This window comes from Canis lupus, chromosome 32 (genome assembly GCF_011100685.1).
Source record: "Canis lupus familiaris isolate Mischka breed German Shepherd chromosome 32, alternate assembly UU_Cfam_GSD_1.0, whole genome shotgun sequence".
Taxonomy (NCBI): domain Eukaryota; kingdom Metazoa; phylum Chordata; class Mammalia; order Carnivora; family Canidae; genus Canis; species Canis lupus.
The window spans coordinates 9267921-9290197 of NC_049253.1; the positions used below are offsets into that span (position 1 = coordinate 9267921).

The 22277-nt window shown below is 37.1% G+C and overlaps 1 protein-coding gene and 1 long non-coding RNA gene across 5 annotated transcripts in view; one reads left to right on the plus strand and one right to left on the minus strand.

The window, feature by feature from the left end:
- The window catches only part of ENPEP (glutamyl aminopeptidase), an 86709-nt gene that overhangs the window by 11130 nt on the left and 53302 nt on the right, over positions 1-22277 (minus strand). The window contains exons 12-18 of the mRNA XM_038581899.1: positions 12639-12775; positions 12448-12503; positions 3557-3707; positions 2490-2563; positions 2278-2382; positions 2019-2189; positions 61-201 (exon numbers count right to left, since the gene is read on the minus strand). Coding sequence (XP_038437827.1) covers positions 61-201; positions 2019-2189; positions 2278-2382; positions 2490-2563; positions 3557-3707; positions 12448-12503; positions 12639-12775 — 835 coding nt within the window. The remainder of the gene's footprint in view (positions 1-60; positions 202-2018; positions 2190-2277; positions 2383-2489; positions 2564-3556; positions 3708-12447; positions 12504-12638; positions 12776-22277) is intronic.
- The window catches only part of LOC111093578, a 43872-nt gene that overhangs the window by 9569 nt on the left and 12026 nt on the right, over positions 1-22277 (plus strand). For 3 of the 4 annotated variants that reach the window (XR_005382645.1, XR_005382642.1, XR_005382643.1), the window contains one exon: positions 15652-15855. The exons of the other annotated variant lie outside the window; for it this stretch is intronic. This is a non-coding gene — a long non-coding RNA (uncharacterized LOC111093578). The remainder of the gene's footprint in view (positions 1-15651; positions 15856-22277) is intronic. 4 annotated transcript variants of the gene reach the window in all.

The following is a 22277-nucleotide window of genomic DNA, read 5'->3' on the forward strand; positions in this document are numbered from 1 at the left end:
AAGAACCTGTAGATGATATCAAACAAAGAGAACAAAAAAACCATTGTCTAATTATCCTACCTGTTAACTAGATATTCCCAGTTGAGCTGAATCCAATTCCAGGCCATAGTCTTTCCATAGCTGTTATATGAGATATATCGGATGACTGTAAACACATCCTGACTTTTAATAAGGTTTGGGTCCTTGAGCAAATCTAAATATCTAAGAAAAGACAAATAGAAAAACAATTCAAAACGTTAACTATTAACTTTAAAAAATTAATTGAATTTATTGAATAGAAGCACTTCACTCACCTTTATCCCACTTAACTAAAAAAAAAAGATTAAATTAAGGGAAAGTACTTATACTTTTATTTTCTAAAAGATAACAATTACATCTTATTTGTTCTTCCCCCAGATTATAAGAAATAAACTTCTAATGTAAACTATATGGTTAGATTAGTTAGCTATAATTATAGTCTAATACAAAGAAGTCAAAGATAAATTAAGTGACCAAGTCAATAGATTTTTATTAACTCTATGCTGTGTCTGTACCTACAGAAATATCTCAACGTACTCTAGACCATTGAACTTCCAGAAACTGCACTTTAGTGATAGTCCTGAATTTTTGTGTAACTTATCATTCATTCTCTAATTCCCAAGAGTCTTAGTAAGACAAGTAAGCATTTGCTAATTTTCTCATCCGATAATCAGCACGCTGCCATCAAAATAATAGATCAATACGATGTTTTATGGAATGGCAAAATGATCAAGTTCTTGGTAGACTATTTTAAGGCAGAGAGCAGGAGAACTGACATCTACCTTGACGCAAGATGATAAAGGAGTATTGTTGGCTTTGCCGGGTGAATACAAACTGCTTCCAGTAGTCCTTACAAACTGGCTATTGCATTGTAATTTCCTAATTTAAATTCTGCCTCTCATGAGCTCTACATTTCTCAAGGATAGATATCATGACTTATTCAGTTTTATTCTCACAATTTATATACCTACACATAGACAGGACATCATAAGTGTTAGTTAAGGGAATGCAGTAAGTAACTCAGAAACCAGAACTGAATTAAGGCAGATGCTAGTTGATTTGGAGCATCGGTGAAGTGGTTGAGGATTCATAGCTGCACTTCAAGCGACTTTCCAAGTGGAATATAAATGTATTTTGTGTTTTCTGTGCATATTGTGGCACAGACTCTTTCTCCGCTGACAGAAACCAACTTTGTTCTGGGCTTGGATCAATGTATCCCTGATCCTAGGAAAGTAGGTAGGCGCCTACCCTAGCCTCAGACTATGATGATGGCCCAAATCAGTCAAAAGAATTCAAGTTCCTCCTAGCTGGCAAATGATCAAGTGGTAGATCTAGAGTTTAACTCAGAATGATCGGGATCCCTGGGTGGCGCAGCGGTTTGGCGCCTGCCTTTGGCCCAGGGTGCGATCCTGGAGACCCGGGATCGAATCCCACGTCGGGCTCCCGGTGCATGGAGCCTGCTTCTCCCTCTGCCTATGTCTCTGCCTCTCTCTCTCTCTCTCTCTGTGACTATCATAAATTTAAAAAAATAAAAAAAGATTTAACTCAGAATGATCAAGTATGATCCAGTTCTGGTTATGAGGGGAAGCAAAGATAACTCACCTTTAGCATAAAAGACAAAGCCTTGTGAGGAGGAACTCTTTTGCTCTTGTTCTTCTTTCACTGAATGTATTTGTGTGAAGACAAAATATTTGGAGCTCTAGAGGTTATGAGACATCCAGTATGTTGAGGATGGAAGAACAGAAAGAGAAACACCCCAGGCCCTGGATGAAAATGTTGAACCACTGCTCACCACTAGAACCTGCCTACTCCCAGAATGTTTTCATAGGAGATTACATTTCCTTATTACACTCGTACACGGATATTTTGTTTCTTGTCGGGAAAATACATTTTAATAGATTTTCTTGGAAATGTATCATACTTTAATTAGCATCTTAAAGTGACCGTGATGCATAAATCATCAAATGCCATTCATATGAGTGAAAAAAAAAAAAACTTACCTTGACAAGAGAGTAACGTTCTTCACTGATGCTAATCCATACAGCAGTTTTTCTTTTTCCTGAGCTAATGAAGTTTTCTGGTATTGATCAAGAGTGTAGTTCCATGAAGTCTCATTGCCAGAGTTCTGCATTCCATACCGATATACCAGAAGCCTCAGATTTACAGGAAGCCTAGAAGAAGAAATTGTGCTTCAGAGATTTTATTTCTTCATTTCTAAGTTTGAAGTCCTCTAGAAATGAACACACAGTGAACAGTCACCTTACAGTCCCACTTAGCCACTGCTGAAATAATTGTGTAGCATTGTTCAAGGCTTCTTGATCTCCCATTTTGCATGCAAGCCCTAATACGGAGGCACGGAGCAACCTTAAAAAAACAAACACACACAAAGCTGGGCCAATGAGCACTTAACTTTTTTAACATACACAAACAAATATTAAATGAAATTTAATTTTAAAAATGTAAGAAATAACTTTGTAAGGTGGTCTCCGACGTCATTCCATCCTAGAAGATCTGCAATGGGCTTCACTCGACTTTGGAAGTATTCCTGAAATAAAAGAACCATGTACAATGAGTAATAATTTACTATTCAGCAGTTACTCATTTGTTATAATTTACAGTTTCCCCCCATTGTACTCTTCTCTCCTACTAGTTCAGAGAACTTTGGGCCTCTCCTTAGGGAAGGAACATTTTCAGTTCTTATCCCATTGCAAATTTGCTTTAATCCTGAAGAACAGAACATCCTGGATCATTCTATAATGTTTTATAAAACTTTGGGTAAGTCCCTTTTAACCTCTACTTTTTAGTTAACATTTGTAAGAAATAGAGTAACACTGGACATACTGCACTGAAAAGATTAATCAAATATTGATGAAATAAAAATAGTGATAACCAATATACATATATTGCCTTTGGATTTACAAAGGATGTTTATTTTATATGATCTATACCTATCCCATTGCCACAGGCAGGGAGGTGCTGACATTCCTATTGTACAAAGGAAATGAAGACTCATAAATAAAATCATCAGTCCAAGTTAGTAAGTAGAAGAGCTAGAGATTTGAATCCAGAATTTCCTTAAAATTGCAAGTGTCCTACCAATGTGCTGCAGAAAACACAGAGCAAAGTATTTAGAATAACTATCCTATAATAAAATCTCAATGTGGAAATAACAGCAGTAGGGATAAGGAAATATAATGGTATATTTTAGCAAGAATAAATTCATTTTAACATAGATAAATCCATTAAAAATAGGATCTAGTTAGTATCCTGTCTATTGCAACTAAAATATTAATTCTTGTATTCTAACACTAAAATACATTAAGTGGTACGCCAAACCAAAAACACTGATACATCTCAAGTTGAAAAAAAATAGAGATAGCATCTCTTTGGTTTGACTAGTCATGTCATTATACTTTCCTTTAATTTCACTTGGCCGGCGGATGTGCTTTTGTGTCTTTCAGAAGCTCCTTCCCTCAGAAACCTCCCTATTCTGCTCATGCTGCACATTTACTTGCATAAGATATATCATTAACATCACCTCAATCACAGGGTAGAGTTCTGTATCATCTTCGAACATGCTAATGATATAGGTTACAGCTGAAATTACTCTCTGCCATGGTAAAAACTCTTCTTCCATTTTGAGATACTTGGTCAAGTTTAGAGCCATTTTATAATCTAGAAGTTGAGCTCTAAAGAAGAGAAAAAAAAAATGCCCCTTAATTAAAAACCATAGACTACAAACAAAACAAAACAAAAAACCCCAACCATAGACTAGTACACATTTGACTGAAAGTACTCATATGGAAATCACAGAATTTAGTGTTAATGAGAATCCTTCTATTAAGCAATTAAGAAAATGCATTTATTTTGGGGGGTTCAATCAAAGAGGTTTATTCACAATGATGTGTTAACGCTTTCATATATTCGATAGGAAAGAGGAAAATAGAACATTAAAAAGTACATTTGAAAAATCACTGAGGCCAAATTCTGAATACAACAAAAGCCCTTTAGCTATAGTTAATATTGATGAATAGACACAAGCTGATTATAATTTACAGATGCAGGGCACCTGGGTGGCTCAATTAGTTAGGCATCTCTTGATTTCTACTCCGGTTGTGATCTCAGGGTTGAGGTATCAAGCCCCGTGTGTCAGGCTCCATGCTGAGCAAGGAGTCTGCTTGAGATTCTCTCTCTCCCTCTGCTTCTCCTTCTACCCTCTCCTCCTGCACTCTCTCTAAATATATAAATAAATACCTCTTTAAAAATCATCTATAAGAAAATAATATACAAATGACACATATATCTTATTATAATATAATAATAATATAATAATATACCCTGATAAATATATCTTATTGAAATTACATTTGATATGAAGAGGAAACATAACAATACTCATGAATTATGAATGCTTAAAAATTCTAATTGAACTTATTTTTCCCATTAAAATAACTCCTTTTTAAGGGAGACAGAACATGGAAGACTCCTAACTCTGGGAAACGAACTAGGGGTGGTGGAAGGGGAGGAGGGTGGAGGGTGGGGGTGGCTGGGTGGCAGGCACTGAGGTGGGCACTTGACGGGATGAGCACTGGGTGTTACACTGTATGTTGGGAAATTGAACACCAATAAAAAATAAATTTATTATTTAAAAAATCTCCTTTTTTATACATTTTCAACAATATTGATAAATAAAAATGGATTTTGTTTCTCCACTAAATTTGAAGTTTCTATCAACATTTCAAAGTTTAAAGAATCCAATTTCTTCCTCCTTAAAAGGGATTCTAGAACTTTGTGAAATACTTTTCTCAAAAATCTGTTATGCCTCAAATTTTACCCTAGATTTTTAAAACAGCCTTAGATGGGAATTCTGTCTTTTCAAATTATATTTTGAAAGTTTAAACTGAATAATAAATCTTGAATTATTGAATTAGTAGTACTGATGCATTGAATGCTATTAGGTTTGATAGTATTTTGTGAATGAAGAATGTAATTATATCTTGATTTCTCCCCAAGAGTTTGATTAGAGGATGAACTAGTAGTTTTGGACATAAATAAGAATGGAAATCTTGGGCAGCCTGGGTGGCTCAGCAGTTTAGTGCTGCCTTTAGCCCAGGGCGTGATCCTTGAGACGCAGGATCGAGTCCCACGTCGGGCTCCCTGCATGGAGCCTGCTTCTCCCTCTGCCTGTCTCTCTGCCTCTCTCTCTCTCTGTGTCTCTCATGAATAAATAAATAAAATCTTTTAAAAAAAAAGAACGGAAATCTTTGGCATCATTTGATTTGTACTAGTGAGATATGATAGAGTTTTTTTTCAGTTCAGAGTGCTAATTTCCCCTATTTTCTCAGGTCCTGATCTTAGTTAGAAAGAATTACATTTTGGAGCATGCAACCTCCCTTAATAAAAGTTCAAATAATATGAAGAAATGGAGGGACGCCTGGGTGGCCAGCAGTGGGGCATCTGCCTTCCGCTCGGGTCGTGATTCTGGGATCCAGGATCGAGTTCTGCATCGGGCTCCCTGTGGGGAGCTTGCTTCTCCCTCTGCCTGTGTCTCTACCTCTCTTTCTCTCTGTGTCTCTTAGGAATAAATAAATAAATCTTTAAAAAATATTGAGAAATGGAGTGTTTTACTGAGAATATTTTTTTAAGTAAGAAAAATTTTAGAATTTTGTGTTGATATTTGAAACTTGAGAATTTTCTAATTTTGACGATTCTCTATTTTTCCTAGGGGTTACAGCAACAACTATGTTCAGTTGGTAATTTTTAAAGGTGTTCATAAAGAATAGTTGTTGCTCTGAGGATCAATTTAGTGAAGAGAATAATGAAAGGTTAGGAAGAACGACAGTTTGGTCAGAAACCAAGTGGTCACCTACATTTTAGGTAGGTGAAAAAATTAGAAGGAGTGGATTTCAGTTACCAGAGCCAGAAAAATTGGCTAATTAGGTAGCATAAGTAGAAGTAAGAAGGGAATCCAATTATCCAAAGGTTAGAGGTTCTGAGGAAATACTATGTATTCAAATGTTGAAAATCGATATCTTATCCTATTGCCTTATTTTTCCAACATGCTTGATAACTATGCAATAAGTCCATTTTGGTATCACTTGTTTTCTTTTTTTTTTTTTTTTTTAATTTTATTTATTTATGATAGTCACATAGAGAGAGAGAGAGAGAGGCAGAGACATAGGCAGAGGGAGAAGCAGGCTCCATGCACCAGGAGCCTGACGTGGGATTCGATCCGGGGTCTCCAGGATCGCACCCTGGGCCAAAGGCAGGCGCCAAACCGCTGCGCCACCCAGGGATCCCTCACTTGTTTTCTTTAAGTCTTGAGTCATATGGTCAGAACATTGGACTGGGAGTGAATTTTTGCTGGTTATTATAGGCATAACATTTTGAGAATTTAGTTGATGGAATTTTCATTTCCCACAAATTATGTTACTCTGTAGCTTCAAATACAAGTGTATTTGATACTCCTGATGAAGAGCAGTATCATTTAGAACTATGATTCTCAAATTTGAGCATCTATCAGCAACACCTGGAAAGTTCATTATATCACATACTCTTCACTCCCACCGCCCCAGAGTTTCTGATTTAGCAGGTTTGGAGTGGAGCATAAGAATCTGCATTTCTCACAGGCTTCTAGCCAGAGTTGATACTGGTGGGACCACATGAGAAGACCTGGTTCTGAGAACAAAGGCATCTATATGCCCTTCTCAGATCCCCTTACAGTGCTCTGTTGGCTCACAGCTGCCACCTTCTTCAAAGAATAGCGCTTGGCCAAATATATCCATCTTGCCTAAGAGGTTAGGCAATCTCCATCCCTTGCCATTAATTCTCTGATTCAGGAATGCAACAAGCCAGCCTGCTTCCCTCAAGTTGGACCCACTCTACAGCACAATTTATAGCTTCCTAGTAGAATCTGGCAAAGCTAGACTCCATCTGAGACCATATCAGGGCTGAGCTTTTAATCCCTGCCCTAACCTGGTTTTCATACTCCTTATCTCATTAGAGTACTCTCTTAATAAACTAAATGTACATGAACCTGCGTTTCATACTCTGCTTCTAGGGATCTCAACCTAAGGCAGCATTCTTATGCAACTTTGAGTCTCAAACTCCATTTGTAAAATCCATAGGCACATAGTAGTTCTGAAAGTCAGATATGGTTAAGCATTTTATTTAATTTTTTAAAAGATTTTATTTATTTATTTGAGAAAAAGAGCAAAGCAGGGGAGAGGGACAGAAGGAGAGGGAGAAGCAAACTCCCTACTGACTAGGGAACCAGACAGGGGCCTCAATCCCGGGACCCCATGATCATGACCTGAGGCAAAGTCAGATGCTTAACTGACTGAGCCACCCAGGTGTCTCACAAATATTTTTTAAAGATTTTATTTATTTATTCATGAGACACACACACACACACACAGAGAGAGAGAGAGAGAGAGAGAGAGAGAGACACAAGCAGAGGGAGAAGCAGGCTCCATGCAGGGAGCCTGATGTGAGACTTGATCCTGAGTCTCCAGGATCAGGCCCTGGGCTGAAGGTGGCGCTAAACCACTGAGCCACCAGGTCTGCCCTCCCACAATTTTTTTTTTTAATAATAAATTTATTTTTAATGGTGTTCAATTTACCTACATACAGAATAACACCCAGTGCTCATCCCGTCAAGTGCCCCCCTCAGTGCCCGTCACCCATTCCCCCCCACCCCCCGCCCTCCTCCCCTTCCACCACCCCTAGTTCGTTTCCCAGAGTTAGGAGTCTTTATGTTCTGTCTCCCTTTCTGATATTTCCCACACATTTCTTCTCCCTTCCCTTATATTCCCTTTCACTATTATTTATATTCCCCAAATGAATGAGAACATATAATGTTTGTCCTTCTCTGATTGACTTACTTCACCCAGCATAATACCCTCCAGTTCCATCTACGTTGAAGCAAATGGCCTCCCACAAATTTTTAAAAAATCTTCCATCATCTAGAAAAAGCCCAGCCTGATGGACTTAAACTATATAACTATCCTATCACCTGGAGAAGATGGAGGCTATAACTTAAAGTTCCCACCAAATTTGATGGAAAAGAGGACAAATGGGTCCGATGAGAGAAATCTTGCCCTCCTATTTTGGGCTGAGGTACCCAGGAAGTTCGGGGAATCCTATAAAAAAAGGTTTGTTTCTGGGAAACAAACTAGGAGTGTTGGAAGGGGAGGTGGGCAGGGGGTGGAGGTGACTGGGTGATGGGCACTGAGGGGGGCACTTGATGGGATGAGCACTGGGTGTTATTCTATATGTTGGCAAACTGAACACCAATAAAAAATAAATTTATTAAAAAAACAAACAAACAGACAAAAGGGTTTGTTTTTGCTTCACTAGATATGACCTGGAAATACAGTATAGTCCTCAGAGAAGCTGAGTTAAGCAGTGTTTTGTCCAACATCTCTCTTCACTGAGACATTAGAAATGGTCCCGAAAGGTGCCTAGGTAGATGCAACTAATCCCATGTGCTCATGTCCCCCAGCAAAGCCTTTGGTGATGTGGAGAATTTCAACAAATCCCCGTTTGTGTCTGCTCTCCCAGTGTTTACTTGCCAATTAAATTCAGATTTCTGGCTTAACACAGTCTCTTTGCAAACAATTAGGTCTTTTTTGGTATCTTCCTGATTACCCTATTTCTCCTATGTTTAAAAGGCAGCATGAAAGTGTGTGTGTATGGGGGGGCAGGGAGTAGGAGGGTGAAGTTGCTTATCCAGTCCTGCGTTGTGCTCTGGTTACCTCTGCAAACACCTGTAAAATGGTAAGACCCAGTGACCCTAGAGGTCTATAACTTGGTGTGGCTTATGCTCATTTGGTGGTCTTTATTTGGTAATTTGCTCCTCACCTTGGATATCATGAGAGCCACTGCTGTGTGAAGCATGTGTGGCTAAAATTCTGTTTGGATGATTAGCTTAGATGGCCTTTTAAACCATCCTTTGCCATTGTTTCCTCACCTAGAGACTCCTGCTTCCACTCACAGGCTTGTTAGGCAGTGCTCTCTGCTTTCCCTTGTTATTCCTCATCCCTTTCCTGGCTTTAGCAAACAGTGGTTACATAGCACAATAAGCTATTGAAAAAGAAAACCCTAATGTAACAGGTGGACAAAAAAGGATTCTTTCTGCCTCTGTTCTGGCAAGACCCCTTGCCTAACCCCCAAACCAGGCCCTTTGGCCTAAACCCCAAAATAAGATACAGGCCCACCAAGTTGGAACTAACGTGGTGACCCTTTTTGTGACCTTAGCTGATAACCTATCACCAGCTATTAAAAGCACTGGAGAGGCTAGGGGCAGAATGAGACATGTTAAAAGAGGGCTTTGGGGGAGCACTGTCAGGGTATTGTGAATATTCTCCTCCCACAGAGAAGAGGAGGATGCAGGAGGCTTTTCCTCTCACATGAAGCCTAGGAAAAGGGGCTTCAATGAAACCACTTGAAGAGTTGTACCTGCGTATCCTAAAGTTTGAGGGCACAGTGGCCTAGTGTTTGATACTCTGAGAAATCTAATAGATAAGAGACTACGGTTGACTACTGCTCTAATCTCAGAGTGAAGGAGTTAAGACTGTATGAAGTCGCCCATTCTTCCAGACTTTGTTGGGGGAAAAATATATTCATACTTCCTTTGGACCAGATATGGTTCAGAGGTTTTCACTTACCCATCTCAAGGAACTACAAGAGAAAGACTCTTAGCAGTAAAAATGGGTGCAGATGGCAAATACCCCATGAACACAGTACACAAGAAAATGAGCTAGTATTAAACATCTACGAAGTTCACAGAGGACCAAACGTAGATAGCATATGAGGATCTTTCTTCCCTTCACCTGCTCTCCCTCCCTGCTCTCCTCACCTTAGTTCTGGAGGAATCAGAGGCAGTCTAGTGAGTAAGGAGAAGTAGAAGTTCCATGCAGCAAAATGGAGAAGACATTAAGCACCTTGTTCCCACTGTAGGTGGCTGGCCTGAAACCAGCCTGAGTTGGGGGCAGGGAAGAACTTTAAACGAAGTTGGTAACTTTGGTGGTTTTACTGGACTTGACTCAAATTCAAAGACGGGGGGACTTGAAGTAGCTGGGAGAATTTTTATTCCTTGTCTTGAACAAATGTGCCCATCTGGATATTCATCCAGGACAGTAACAGTACTAGCTCCTCTATTTTGGGGATAGGAGAATCAAGAATACATTTATATTTAGATGTGCTCTTTTACCCCTGCTTATGAAACACGATAGTTAACATTTCTTTTTAAACACCCAAGTAGAACTGTATAAATTCTTATCTTATCACAGGTACTAACCTGTTTAACTACATGTTTCTCCTTTTTTTCTCCCTAAAGTTTCAGAGTGAACCACACCTGGCTATAGCCAATATTGATGGACTCTACTTCCCTGAGTCCTGTTTTCCTCATGCATTACAGAAGGAAATTGGATGATAACTAAATAGCTCAGGTTATAGCTCAGGTGATTGCTCAACTATTTTCCAGATCAGTTGCTGTGTGATTTTACGTATTTTTTGGTTTTCAAATTTCTTTTACTTTCTTCCTTTCCGTATCTCTCCAAAATTTTACTGGGCTGTGGCCAAGGAACTGGGCAAATGCAAGAAAGTCTTTCAATTGTGTGAATTAATTGCTTTATACACAGTTCCCCAGAGTGACCTGTTCAAGAAGCTTTTACTTCTTAAAGCAAAAAAGAACTGTCTGCATTGTATTATGATGGGAATTTAACCATAAAGATATTGCAGTTCTGTGTAATCTCTAACAGCCAAGATGCCAAGCTTTGGAAAAGGTCATGATGCATTCCTAGGAGAGTTTCCCCCCAAAAGAATTCTTAATAGTTCTATTGTGTTTTCATATACTGATTATCTTCCTTTACCATTTAATTTCCAAGGCCTATGCAGTGTCTGGTACAGTCAAGTGATACACTTTATTAAGCACTTGCTATGGGCCAGACATTGTTTGGGGTGCTTTATGAGCATTATTTCATTTATTTCTCAAATGAGTCTTATAAGATCATCTCCATTTTACTCATAAGGAAATGAAGTCAGTGAGAAGTTAAGAAATTTACTCAAGGTAGGACGCACAGTTAAGTGTCTGCGTTCATGCTCAGGGTGTGATCCTGGAGACCCGGGATCGATTCCCCCATCGGGCTCCCTGCATGGAGCCTGCTTCTCTCTCTTCCTATGTCTCTGCCTCTCTCTCTCTGTCTTTCTCTCTCTCTCTCTCTGTGTCTCTAATAAATAATAAAATAAAATAAAATCTTAAAAAAAATTTACTCAAGGTAATACAGAATCAAGATTTTAATTGTCCCAGAACCTGTTTTATAACCCTATCCATTTCCTCCTTAAAAGATGTCAAGAAGGTTTTCTGACTTCCAGTGTATCATCTAGGAAGTCTGTGTAAAATAGTTCTCCCATGCCTTTGGTGATGGTATACTATCCTTCAGACATGTGGGGGTCATATTTAATGAGCTTCTGCCATGGGCCAGTCACAGTTAAGAGCCAGGAATAAAATAAACAGGAACATAATCTGGGTGCCTCCCCTCACGTAACTTACAATTTGGTAAGTGAGATGGACAGTTAATAAGAAATGATAGTATAGTATTGTGGTGACACACAGGGCCCATGAAAGGGACACCTAACCCAGACAAAGGGGCTAGTGAAGACTTTTTGAGAAAGTAGCATCTCCTTCTCAGTACACTGCTTGTATCTAGGATGAAGCCACTACAAAGCCAGCAAAACCAGTTGGTTGTGTCCCTGGCTCCTACAGTAATCCCAGAAATTCAACAAACACCTGTTGAAATAGTGGTGTCAGACTACTTGAAAACAAAACAAAACAAAAAATCCCAAAGATACTGTAGTTACTACTCCTGCATTTTCCCAATCTATGCTGATTTTTTTTTTCTAAGTGTAGGTTACCTTCAGGTCATGAAAACAAAAAAAGTCGAATTTCTTAAGCGGTACCTTAATTCTGATCAATCCTAGAGCACCCGGTCTCATTCTTCTTACCCTCATGACCTGAACAAGAGTTGACAACTCTAGCCATAAACTCATACAGTGGGCTTAGGCTCATAGAAGTAAGTTAATGAAACACATTATCATTTTATTAAATCAAATTATGAAGGTGCACTTCTGAGCATTTGCAAATGTCACTCAAATTAGCTCAAAGGCTCTGATATAAATGAACCTTACTCAAAGTCAGTAGGGTAGGTGAGTTTTTCTGTGTCTGTTAAGAGTGAATATGAGTATTTCAGCTATGAGGCTTATATGAGTTTTAAAAAAGAGTTAAGGAAAACAATAATGTTATAAATAGTGACTTTGGATATTTTAAACTACCACTAATACTTAAACTTGGCTGCAATTCATCAAAAAAAGAGATTCATGACAAAATCCACTGTTCTTTAAATAGTCCACTCTCCTTCCAAAACTCACCTTGCCAAGGCAAAAGCATCATCTATAAGACTTGCACGGTCAGCAGAAGAAAAGTTCTGAAAACAAAAAGAAAAAGAGGTAAGTAGCACAATTACTAAAGCAAAGCATGTTGAAAAAATTAATATCATCAAGATGCTGTTCTTAGAGCAATAGTAAAACAATTCACAACCACAACCAATTTTTACTCTTACCTTGTGGTTTAAGAAAAGATTGGTAGCTATCCATTCCCAAGTTGGTATTTCATAATTTACACGATAAAACCCAATATGATCTGGGTTTATTTTGAGAAAAAAATTTCCAGCAGGATTAGAAGAATTCAAAGTGATTCCTGTGGTAGTAAATAAACACTAATGAGAAACATGTTTGCATATGCTGTAAACACAGAGAAATTAGGCCCAGAGGGTCAGAAGAAAAGAAAAGAAAAGAAATATCAGCTCAAGGAGTCAAGTTTGATTGGATTCAAAACCCCAAAGCCTAATTCTTCTTTAGTTGCCTAAGTTTAGAATGTCACTGTAGTGCGTGAGCTGAAAAAGAATAACCAATGTAAATAAGTGTCCTATGGTTTGTGACTTATACTTTTTACTGGTAGAAGCTTGCCAAATGAGTGAAATAATGCTGTGCTTGTCAATCCTCCAATAAAAGAAAACAATGCCAAAAGACAGAAAGGTCCATGCTGTTGGGGGTAGTCCATATATTTTTAATCATGATGGATTAATTACACAAAGAATATTCATTGGGCAGCCTAGGGAGAGGATAAAAATGTAAACATTTAAAAGAATGCTTCATTTTTTAAAATCAACATTTAAATGGATGGAAATGGCTATTGCCTATCAAAATAATGATTTAAGAATCAGTAATGCTTTTAAAATGTCAAGAAGGTTTGCAATAGAACTGAAATCCAAATACAACATTCTTGATTTTGTAATTCATGTCATACTTGCTCTTCTAATTTTATTTATCTTTGTAAAGTCTTCTGTTTCCTTATTTCAATTGATTACATCAATGCTTTTCATCAATGTATTTGCCAAATTAAATCTCTTTCTAAAGTAGCATCCAGTATTTACATAGGGCTCTAGTATATAGATTTTTAGAAATTCAATTAAAGAAACAGAGACTTATGTTTGAGGTAAAAAAATATTCACTTAAAATAATAGCTGTGCTCTGACATGACCAGTATTCATTTGTTGGCATTGCTTTTATATTTTTAATTCATACAGTCTTTTGTCTGCAAGGACAACATACAATTTAAATAATAAGTGAGCAGCAGCATCACTGCAAGAGTGATGGTGGTGGTGCAGGAGGGTGATAATAAAATCCTTTTTTTTTTTTTTTTTTTTTACAAATACAGGCTATATTGGAGGATGCTGGGGGGAGGGGCACAAGGGCCATCAGGGGCCATGTCAGTCCTCTTTCAGGCTCCCGAACAGGGCGGCCAGCACACTCTGCTGCTTCAGCCGCACCTCGTTGGGCTCCAGGTCCATCTCGTCCTCATCCTCATCCTTGCCCAGCTCAATCTCCTCGGGGTTGTCTTGCTGCACCAGCTCAGCCAGCCCCTCCCAGGAGCTGTGGGAATGCTTTGTATTGTTTAGAAATTTCAAATAGTTTAATGTAGTGCAACATAGGATGTGATACTGGAAGATGGAAGATGAGGCTGTAAAGAAAGTCCAGGGCTTTGGAGTGCAAGAGCCACGTGCCATGTAAAGGAATCCATCTTCTGATACATGGTTAAATAGAGAGGATTTTTAAGCAGGGCAATAGCATGCTCAGATCTGCTGTCTAGAAAGACAATTTTGATGGTGGTATGAGAGAGATATTGGAAAGAGGTTTTAGAGTCTCTTATAATAACCTATGGCAAGAGGGAATGAGACCCTACTCTAATGTGGAGGTAATGAAAAAGAAAGAAGGTGATGTTTTCATGACACATCTCAGGTCAAATCAGCAGTCAGTTTTCTTACTAGATGTGGACGGTCAGAGGAGGGGAAATGGCTTGCATGATGGGATGAATAATGATGTTGCCATTGCAGAATAGAGGAAGGTGAGTTAGTTTGGGAGGAAAGAAGATTTAAATTTTGAAAGTGTTCACATGGTTTGGAAGATATCCAGGACACAGTAGTTTTTCATAATATGAGTAAGCTCTTCAACAAGACAATACATTTTTTTTAGGAATGTTCAGAGTAGGTACTTGACAAATTATAAACTTTTACCTCACTCATGTAGTATTTATCTTTCTTTGTCATTTTCCCATGGACAAGTTGTTGAAAGGAAGCTAATCTTTTGGCAACCGTACACTTTGAATGTTTGTATCTGGAGGAGAGCCTCTTGCTAAGCGCAGAGCCATATGTTTTAGGAAAAAGACCATGAACTTTTGAGTCTGACAGATCTAGGATAAAACCGTTGCTCTGTGACTAACAAGCTGTGTGATCTTGGCCAAATCACTTGACCTCTCTGTGTCCCCATTCACCATAGGGAAATCGGGATAAAAATCCCTCACAGGGCTGTTGTGAAGATTAAATAAGATAACATTGGTAAAGTGTTGGTCACACAGTTATTTGTTCAACAGATGGTAGCTATCCTCATTATTATGAAAGGGGATATGCCGCAGTTCTATAAATAGCAAGGCGAATATAAATAACATTGAGAAGTTCCTGGCAATCCATCTAAATACTGCAGTATTTCAGTGTGCTTTATATATACCTAGTTAAGCCTGTCTAGAGTTACTGTGATTTTTCTCACTTTATAGATGAGGAAGCTGAGATCCAGGAAGTCAGTAGTTATGGACTTTCCAAGTTCATGCTACTTTCAAAACAGTTGTCAACAGCAAAATACTGTTGGATTGTTTAGTTACATAGTGAAGTAAGATAGGACTAAAATACTGGTGCCCATTCCTGGCATCACATGGCAGTCGGGGCGTATGTTTCCTCTTGTTTCTCCACTTACTTTTAACTGTTTTTCTGATTGTCACGGTCCTGTGTGTTCCTTACAGTTCCAAATATGTATTTGGAAAATACAAAAAATGTTTAATGAATATAAAAATTACCCACCACTAGTTAACATAATGTTTTTGTCTTCTGCATGTGTTCCCTCCATATATGTGCATAGATGTGCACACAATACACATAATGGGACTTTCCTGTTTTTAAGATTCATAATCCTTTTCATTTGAAAGTACATTGTAAATATCTTGCAACTTTGTCTTCTATACAGAGCGCCCCCCATCTGAAAGTGGAGCATTCCTGTGAAACCTTTCATAACCTGAAATGGCATAAAGAGAGGACTCTCATTTTCTAAAAGTCTGTAATAATTCCACTGTGTTTTCACAAAAGACCTACATTAGTACCTGCTTTTGCTAATGGAAAGAAATCCAAAGAGCATCTTCATTTTTATGGAAAAACCCATTACCATACTAAGGTAGGTCTTTTGTAAAAATGAATGGTAGAACATGAATATTCAGAAAGTGGGGGATATCTGTGTGTGAAAATGTGAATCTAATGGCCACATAACACCCTATCATTCAATTAATAGGTCATCTTGTTCTGTTTCTTGCTATTTTTATGCATAAAAGGGTTGAGTGAATTTTTTGGGGGGTAGGAGTTCTTTCTAGAAAACTTCTTTTTTTCTTTTATTTGTCTAGATGGTGAGGATGGATAATTACCTTTTCAAAATTTCATCCAGGGGCTATTTAAGGTCCACACAGATAGATTTCTGCCATAGAGTTCTCATAACAGTTCTTTAATCCATGCATACCTCACTCTATTATACTTTGCTTATTGCACTTTGTAGATACTGCATTTTTTTACAGATTGAAGGTCTGTGGCAACCCCGTATGGAGCAAGTCCATTAGCATTGTTTTTCCCAACAGCATTTCCTCACTTTGTGTCTCTGTGTCACAATTTGGTAATTCTTACATTTCAAACTTTTTCATTATTATTATATTTGTTATGGTGATCTGTGCTCAGTGATTATGACTCACTGAAAGCTCAGGTGATGGTTAGCATTTTTAGCAATAAAGCATTTTTGAATTAAGTATGTCCATTGTTCTTTAGATATAATGCTATTGCACATTTAACAGATTACAGTATAATGTAAATATAACTTTTATGTTATGCACTAGGAAGCCAAAAAATTCATTTGACATGCTTTATTGCAATATTCGTTCTGTTGTGGTAGTCTAGAACCCAACCTGCAATGTCTCTGAGGTATGCCTGTATACTATTTTATATAAATAATTATAACAAAGTTTAGACAACTAGATAGTTTGTGATAGCTTGATAATTACAAAGAAAGAAACATTTTTCTTTAGTGATGTAAATGCTTTCTTGCATTGATCCTTTAAGCAAATTATTTTTTGGTATAAAATGACAGTTGATATTACATTTTCTGTATCACATATTAGTAAGACAGCTGAAAGATACATGAGTAGTACTTTTTGACTAATGACACACTATTTATACTTAAAATTTTCTACTAGGATGCACTATCAGAATTTAGGGTCAAGGAGGAAAATTTTAATCTCTGAAGCTAAAATTAACATCATCTGTTGTAAAATGGATAGGGTATACATTTGTGGTAATATTTTAACAAATCATTTATTTAAGAAAGTATTAGTGATTATGTTATTAGTAATAATTATAGGGTCCCTCTTAAATTAAATGCAAGTGGCCTAGAAAATCTCCCTAAAAAGAAAAGTATAATATAATTAGCAGGAATCTGGAAAAAATGCATCCTGGCTACTATGATGAAGAATGATCACTGGTGATGTTTTGGTGACTACAAAGAAAAGTTGGATAATGGGAAGAAATAATTACAAAGAAGAGTTGGATAATGAAGATCTCTCAGGGTGTGTCAGTCTACCCAGGGAAGTAGGTGCACAGTTGAGCTGGTACATGGACTCCAGATCTTTCAACAGATTTCCTCTTATTGAGAACAGTATATGTGACAGAGATATGTTAGTTATTTACCACACTATTCTTTTTTCTCCTGACTTTATTTATTAGTCTCTCTTGCAGTTAGGTAGCAAAATGGGATTGACAACTAGACACAAACTGTGGGGAGAAGTAATAAATGCACTTCTAGACCTGGTCCCTTCATTATCTTCCTCTGTCTCCTGGTCAGATGCAAAGATCCAGCAGAGGAATCAGAGGTCCAAGGGGCAGTGGAGCCATAAGAGGAAGGACAAGAGGATTTCTAAGTTATTATTTGAGAGTGGGCCACCTAGGAGAAATAACATTTCAGGAATATCTCCATTGGACTGATGCATGAATAAGAAACTTTCATTGCATCAAAATAGCCTCTAAATGCAATAATTAGACTCCCCTGGTTAATGCAATATATGAGGCTATCACAGCGTGATGAAATCTCTAAAATAATTGATCTACCTTAACTCTCTCTTTACTCTTATTAAGTAAACTTTCTTCCTGGAAAGAGATACCTAATTAGCTGACAAGAGTATTCTGGTTCACCTTGGCCAGTGTATTTTTATTTGTATAAATTAACAAATTAGCATTCTTATGTGTTTGCTTTGTGTGAATAAATCTACCAAGACTTGGTTGACCAGGGCTGAATTGATGAAACTGAGCTCTTGAATCTGCAAAACTGAATTCATAATGATCCAATCAAAATTCAAACATTCCATGAAGCTCAGCTTGAAAGAATGAAGAAAGTCTCTCTTTCTCATTGTTATTAAATTTAAAAATATACGCCCATAATTATTTTGACATGAAATATTTAAATATAACTACCATCAACTTCTAGTAATATTCTATTTATATGTAGTCAGGGTTTGGTTATCTAAACCATTCAGAATGTATCCTCAAATCTACAAGAATTATGAAAATGGTCATCACAAAGTCTATACAATTTCCTATTGCCTAGACCCTCTTTTGGACCCTATGTACTTAGAAATACCTATTTTAAAATATTATGTTTCAGTAAGATTAATTTTCTGACATCATGTGATAATCTTCAAGTCTTCTAAATATTAGAAAGCAGAAGATAAAAAGCAAAAAGGTGATATACTACTAAATGTAGTAGTAACTAACTACTAAATGTATACTACTAAATGTAGGTACACTGACAAAATAGTAGCTGGTACTAAAGATAGAGGCATGACTAAAGTATATACAGATATCCTCTAAAATCACAGCAGTCTGAGAGCAAACAAGCATCTATTCAGCAAGGACTCACTAAACTCTTAGTAAGTCTTAAAATGTGCAGAGAACCTTGCTGAGAATAGGGTATTCCTGACCTGCTATCAAGGAGTGTGATGTAGAGGTTGCATCTCCAAGGACTTTATCATTTACTTAAAAAAGGAAATACAAAGCATACGGAGATTAAATTACAATGATGATATTTAAAATATAAAGTAGTAATACTAGTTATAAGGAAGGATTGATTAAACTGATAGATAAAACATACTATAAACAATGAGAAGAGAGATTACACAGGGCAGGTTGGAACAGCCTGAGAAGGTCCTATTCTTTTGTTATAAATTACATGTTTCATTTTTCTAATGTTTAAAATATCATGTACAACACAAATGTAAATAAAAGACCTTGGGGGAAGTCCCAACATTGCCTGGGAAATTTCTAACTGATGAATCATCAAAGAAGCCAAGAGGAGGGAGGTAGGGCTGGTAACCTGAGCTGACTGCCCATCCAGTGCACTTGGGACATGTTTGTCATCTGGGCTCTAAGCTGAGAGCTGAAGATGTCCCCAAACAGGAAACAGGAACTTATTGCATAGCCTAAAAATGGAGCAGACACTTTGAAGTAGGAAGAGATTTCTAGTTTGCTTCTAGCTAAGTAAGCAGTCATGATTCTGAAATTTCAGATAAAGGCAGGTTTGTCATCAAAGCTCTGTGAACATTAGAGCCTCTTCATTCATTCTTGTACTCATTCATTCAATAAACAATTACTGGGTAGCTGATAAGGATATAGAACAACCACAAGCAAAATAAATAAGCTCCATTTCTTCAAGAAATATTGTATGGGGAGGAGAAAGACCACTAAGTCAATAGTTATAGTTGTGTTCAATGTAAAAAGAGGGTTACAGTTGCTGGCAGAGCCTTCTGCCCTAACTTTCCTACTAGCATTCTCTGCCCAGAGCATAGTTCGTATCTACACTTGGTCAATTCTATCCCCCTAGCTCTCAGCCTAGAAGTTCTTTTCTTTAGTAACTTCTCCCAAACCCCCAAATCTGGGCTGGTATTTCTTCAGTGAGTCCCATTGGCTATTACCACATCAGCCACTCACGACACATCTTTGCCTGCTGACTTGTGTGCACCCTCCCTAGACAGTAAGTGCCAAGAGGCGAAGAGTTTTTTCCCCTCAGCATTATCTCCATGCCTACCTCTGTGTCTGGCACACAGTTAGTTCTCAGTAAAAACTTCCTTGAAGAACGAATTGATTGATCGATTGATGATTGATTAACATGGAATAAATTTATTATTCAAATATTCTAATAAGTATATAATCCATATAAGAAAAAATGTTTATTGTTAACTCTTCAACTTTATTTTACAAAACACTTGAGTAAGCTTTAGATATCTGGAAAATTCACTTTTTTAGAAACTTCATTCCATGAAAATGCTGTTAGCAAAGACAAATTATTCATGCTCTGAAATTTGTTAGCAGCAAATCAAGCAACTGCCAAAATTCCTCTAACCCTCAGTTAACCAATAGTAACCAATGTGTGTGCAACACATATACTTGTACATATTCTAATTTTAAACCAAATTCACTGAAAACTTTCCAATGGAATGGTAGCTTATTATGCCTTTTATCAGTGGTATTTGACATTTTTTAAGGAGGTGGTGAGACAGAGGCAGAGGGAGAGCAAGAGAGAGAGAGAATCTTAAGCAGGCTCCAAGCTGGTCGTGGAGCTTTACTTGGAGCTCAATCTCACAATCCTGAGATCATCACCTGAGCCAAACTCATAAATTGGACACTTAACTGACTGAGCCACCCAAACACCCAAGTGGTATTGCACATTTTAAAAAGTCTTTTTTTTTTTTTTTTTTTGGTCTTCTCCACTTTCCATTGGCAAGCATTCTTATGAGTAAGAGAATGGTCAGAAGGCAGATCTTGAAAGATAGAGCTCAGTATTCAAAACAACATAATCATATGTAAAAGAGTTAGATGAAATGGCATTGATCTGGGAACTCTAGAAGAATTTGGGAGAAATGTTGACCATAACAATCAAAGTAATTGTTAGTATAAATGGTCAAGAGAAAGTTTTGCAATAAAGCAACAGAAAGCATTCTTGTCTCAACAGTAGCAAAGCTGGTAGAGTTTATAGTAAAAATAAATACACACACACACAAAAGAATTTATAATAAAAGTAAAAAAAAATCCAACAGGAAAAAAAAAACCTGGATTTGCAGAAAAATTTGTACACAAATGTCTATAGCAGTATTAACAGCCAAAAAGTAGAAATAATGCAAATGCCCATTAACTGATAAATAAATGGGAAGTGGTATAATGATATGATATGAATATAATTTGTCAATAAAAAGGAATGAAGTATTGATATATGCTTACAACATGGATGAACCTTGAAAACATTATTCTAAGTGAAAGAAGGCAGTCATGAAATACTGCACATATCATTCTATTTATATGAAATGTTCCAAATAGGCAAAACTATGCAGACCAGAGGTAGATTAGCAGTTGCTTAGGGCTGGGGGTCTGTGAGGGGAGAGGGATGGGCAGCTAAAGGGTACAGAATGTCATTTTTGAGGTGATTAAAATGCTCTAAATTTGACTTTGATGATGATAACACATATCTGCAAATATAATAAAAAAAGCCACTGGATTATATACTTTAAATGGGAGGAACTGTATAATATGTGAATTTTATCTCAATAAAGCTGTTTAAAAAATCAACCTCCTTGAAATGGGGTAAAAATTTTCTTGCTAGGGGAACTCAGACCTCATTAATATTTTATAATATTTTGCCGGAGCAAATAGGCATATGTAAATAAAGGATAAATGATTTACTTTACTTTTATTTCTAAGAGGCTACAGGTGAAAGCCCATGCCAAATGCTTTTCTGAAACCAACTCTGCATGGGAGGAGGTGAAGAAGAGTATCATTCGTCTTAGGAAAGAAACAATTTGGAAACATAAAACAAGTACAATGGTAAAAGTATAAAAATCAGGAATCTCTGGGATGGTTGTTAAAACTGGCTCTGTTATTTTTTTTCAACAATTTGGAGGAGAGAACCTGTGTGATAAAAGGCCTCCTTGTTTTTATATAACTAAATTTTTTCAACAAAGGAAGAGATAAACCAAGAGAGATAGAATACACAAATATATTTCTAGTTGATTTAAGTGAGCAGAGTAGTCACATCTGAATTTTAACACAGGCACATGCCAAGTAATTCATTTAGGGAGATGGATGGATAGATGGGAGAATGGAAGGAAGGAAATAGATATAGGTAGTGCCTTGAGCTACTGGTGACAATATATAACTTAGAAAAGATAATTTTGAGTTATTAAAGATTCTAAAGTCATACTGAATTGGAAAAATGGTAAATCCAATTTAATGATAGCATTTTAAGAAACCAGGCTTGTCACATAACCTTTTAAGAAATTTTATGACTTACTTCTCTGATATAAAGGGAAAAGAGTAAAGGAAGAAGGAAGGAAGGAAAGGAGGGAAGAAATGAGCAAAGGAGAAAGAAAGAAAACTTACACATTGACCATCCAATGGTTGGTGTGTGACCCTTACTTGGATATGAGTATTTGTTACGGTTTCAGTCATCGTAAATCTTAAAAAGAATATCTCCTCGGTAGGAAATTTCTCATTATTGTAGATAAGGGCTTGAATTCA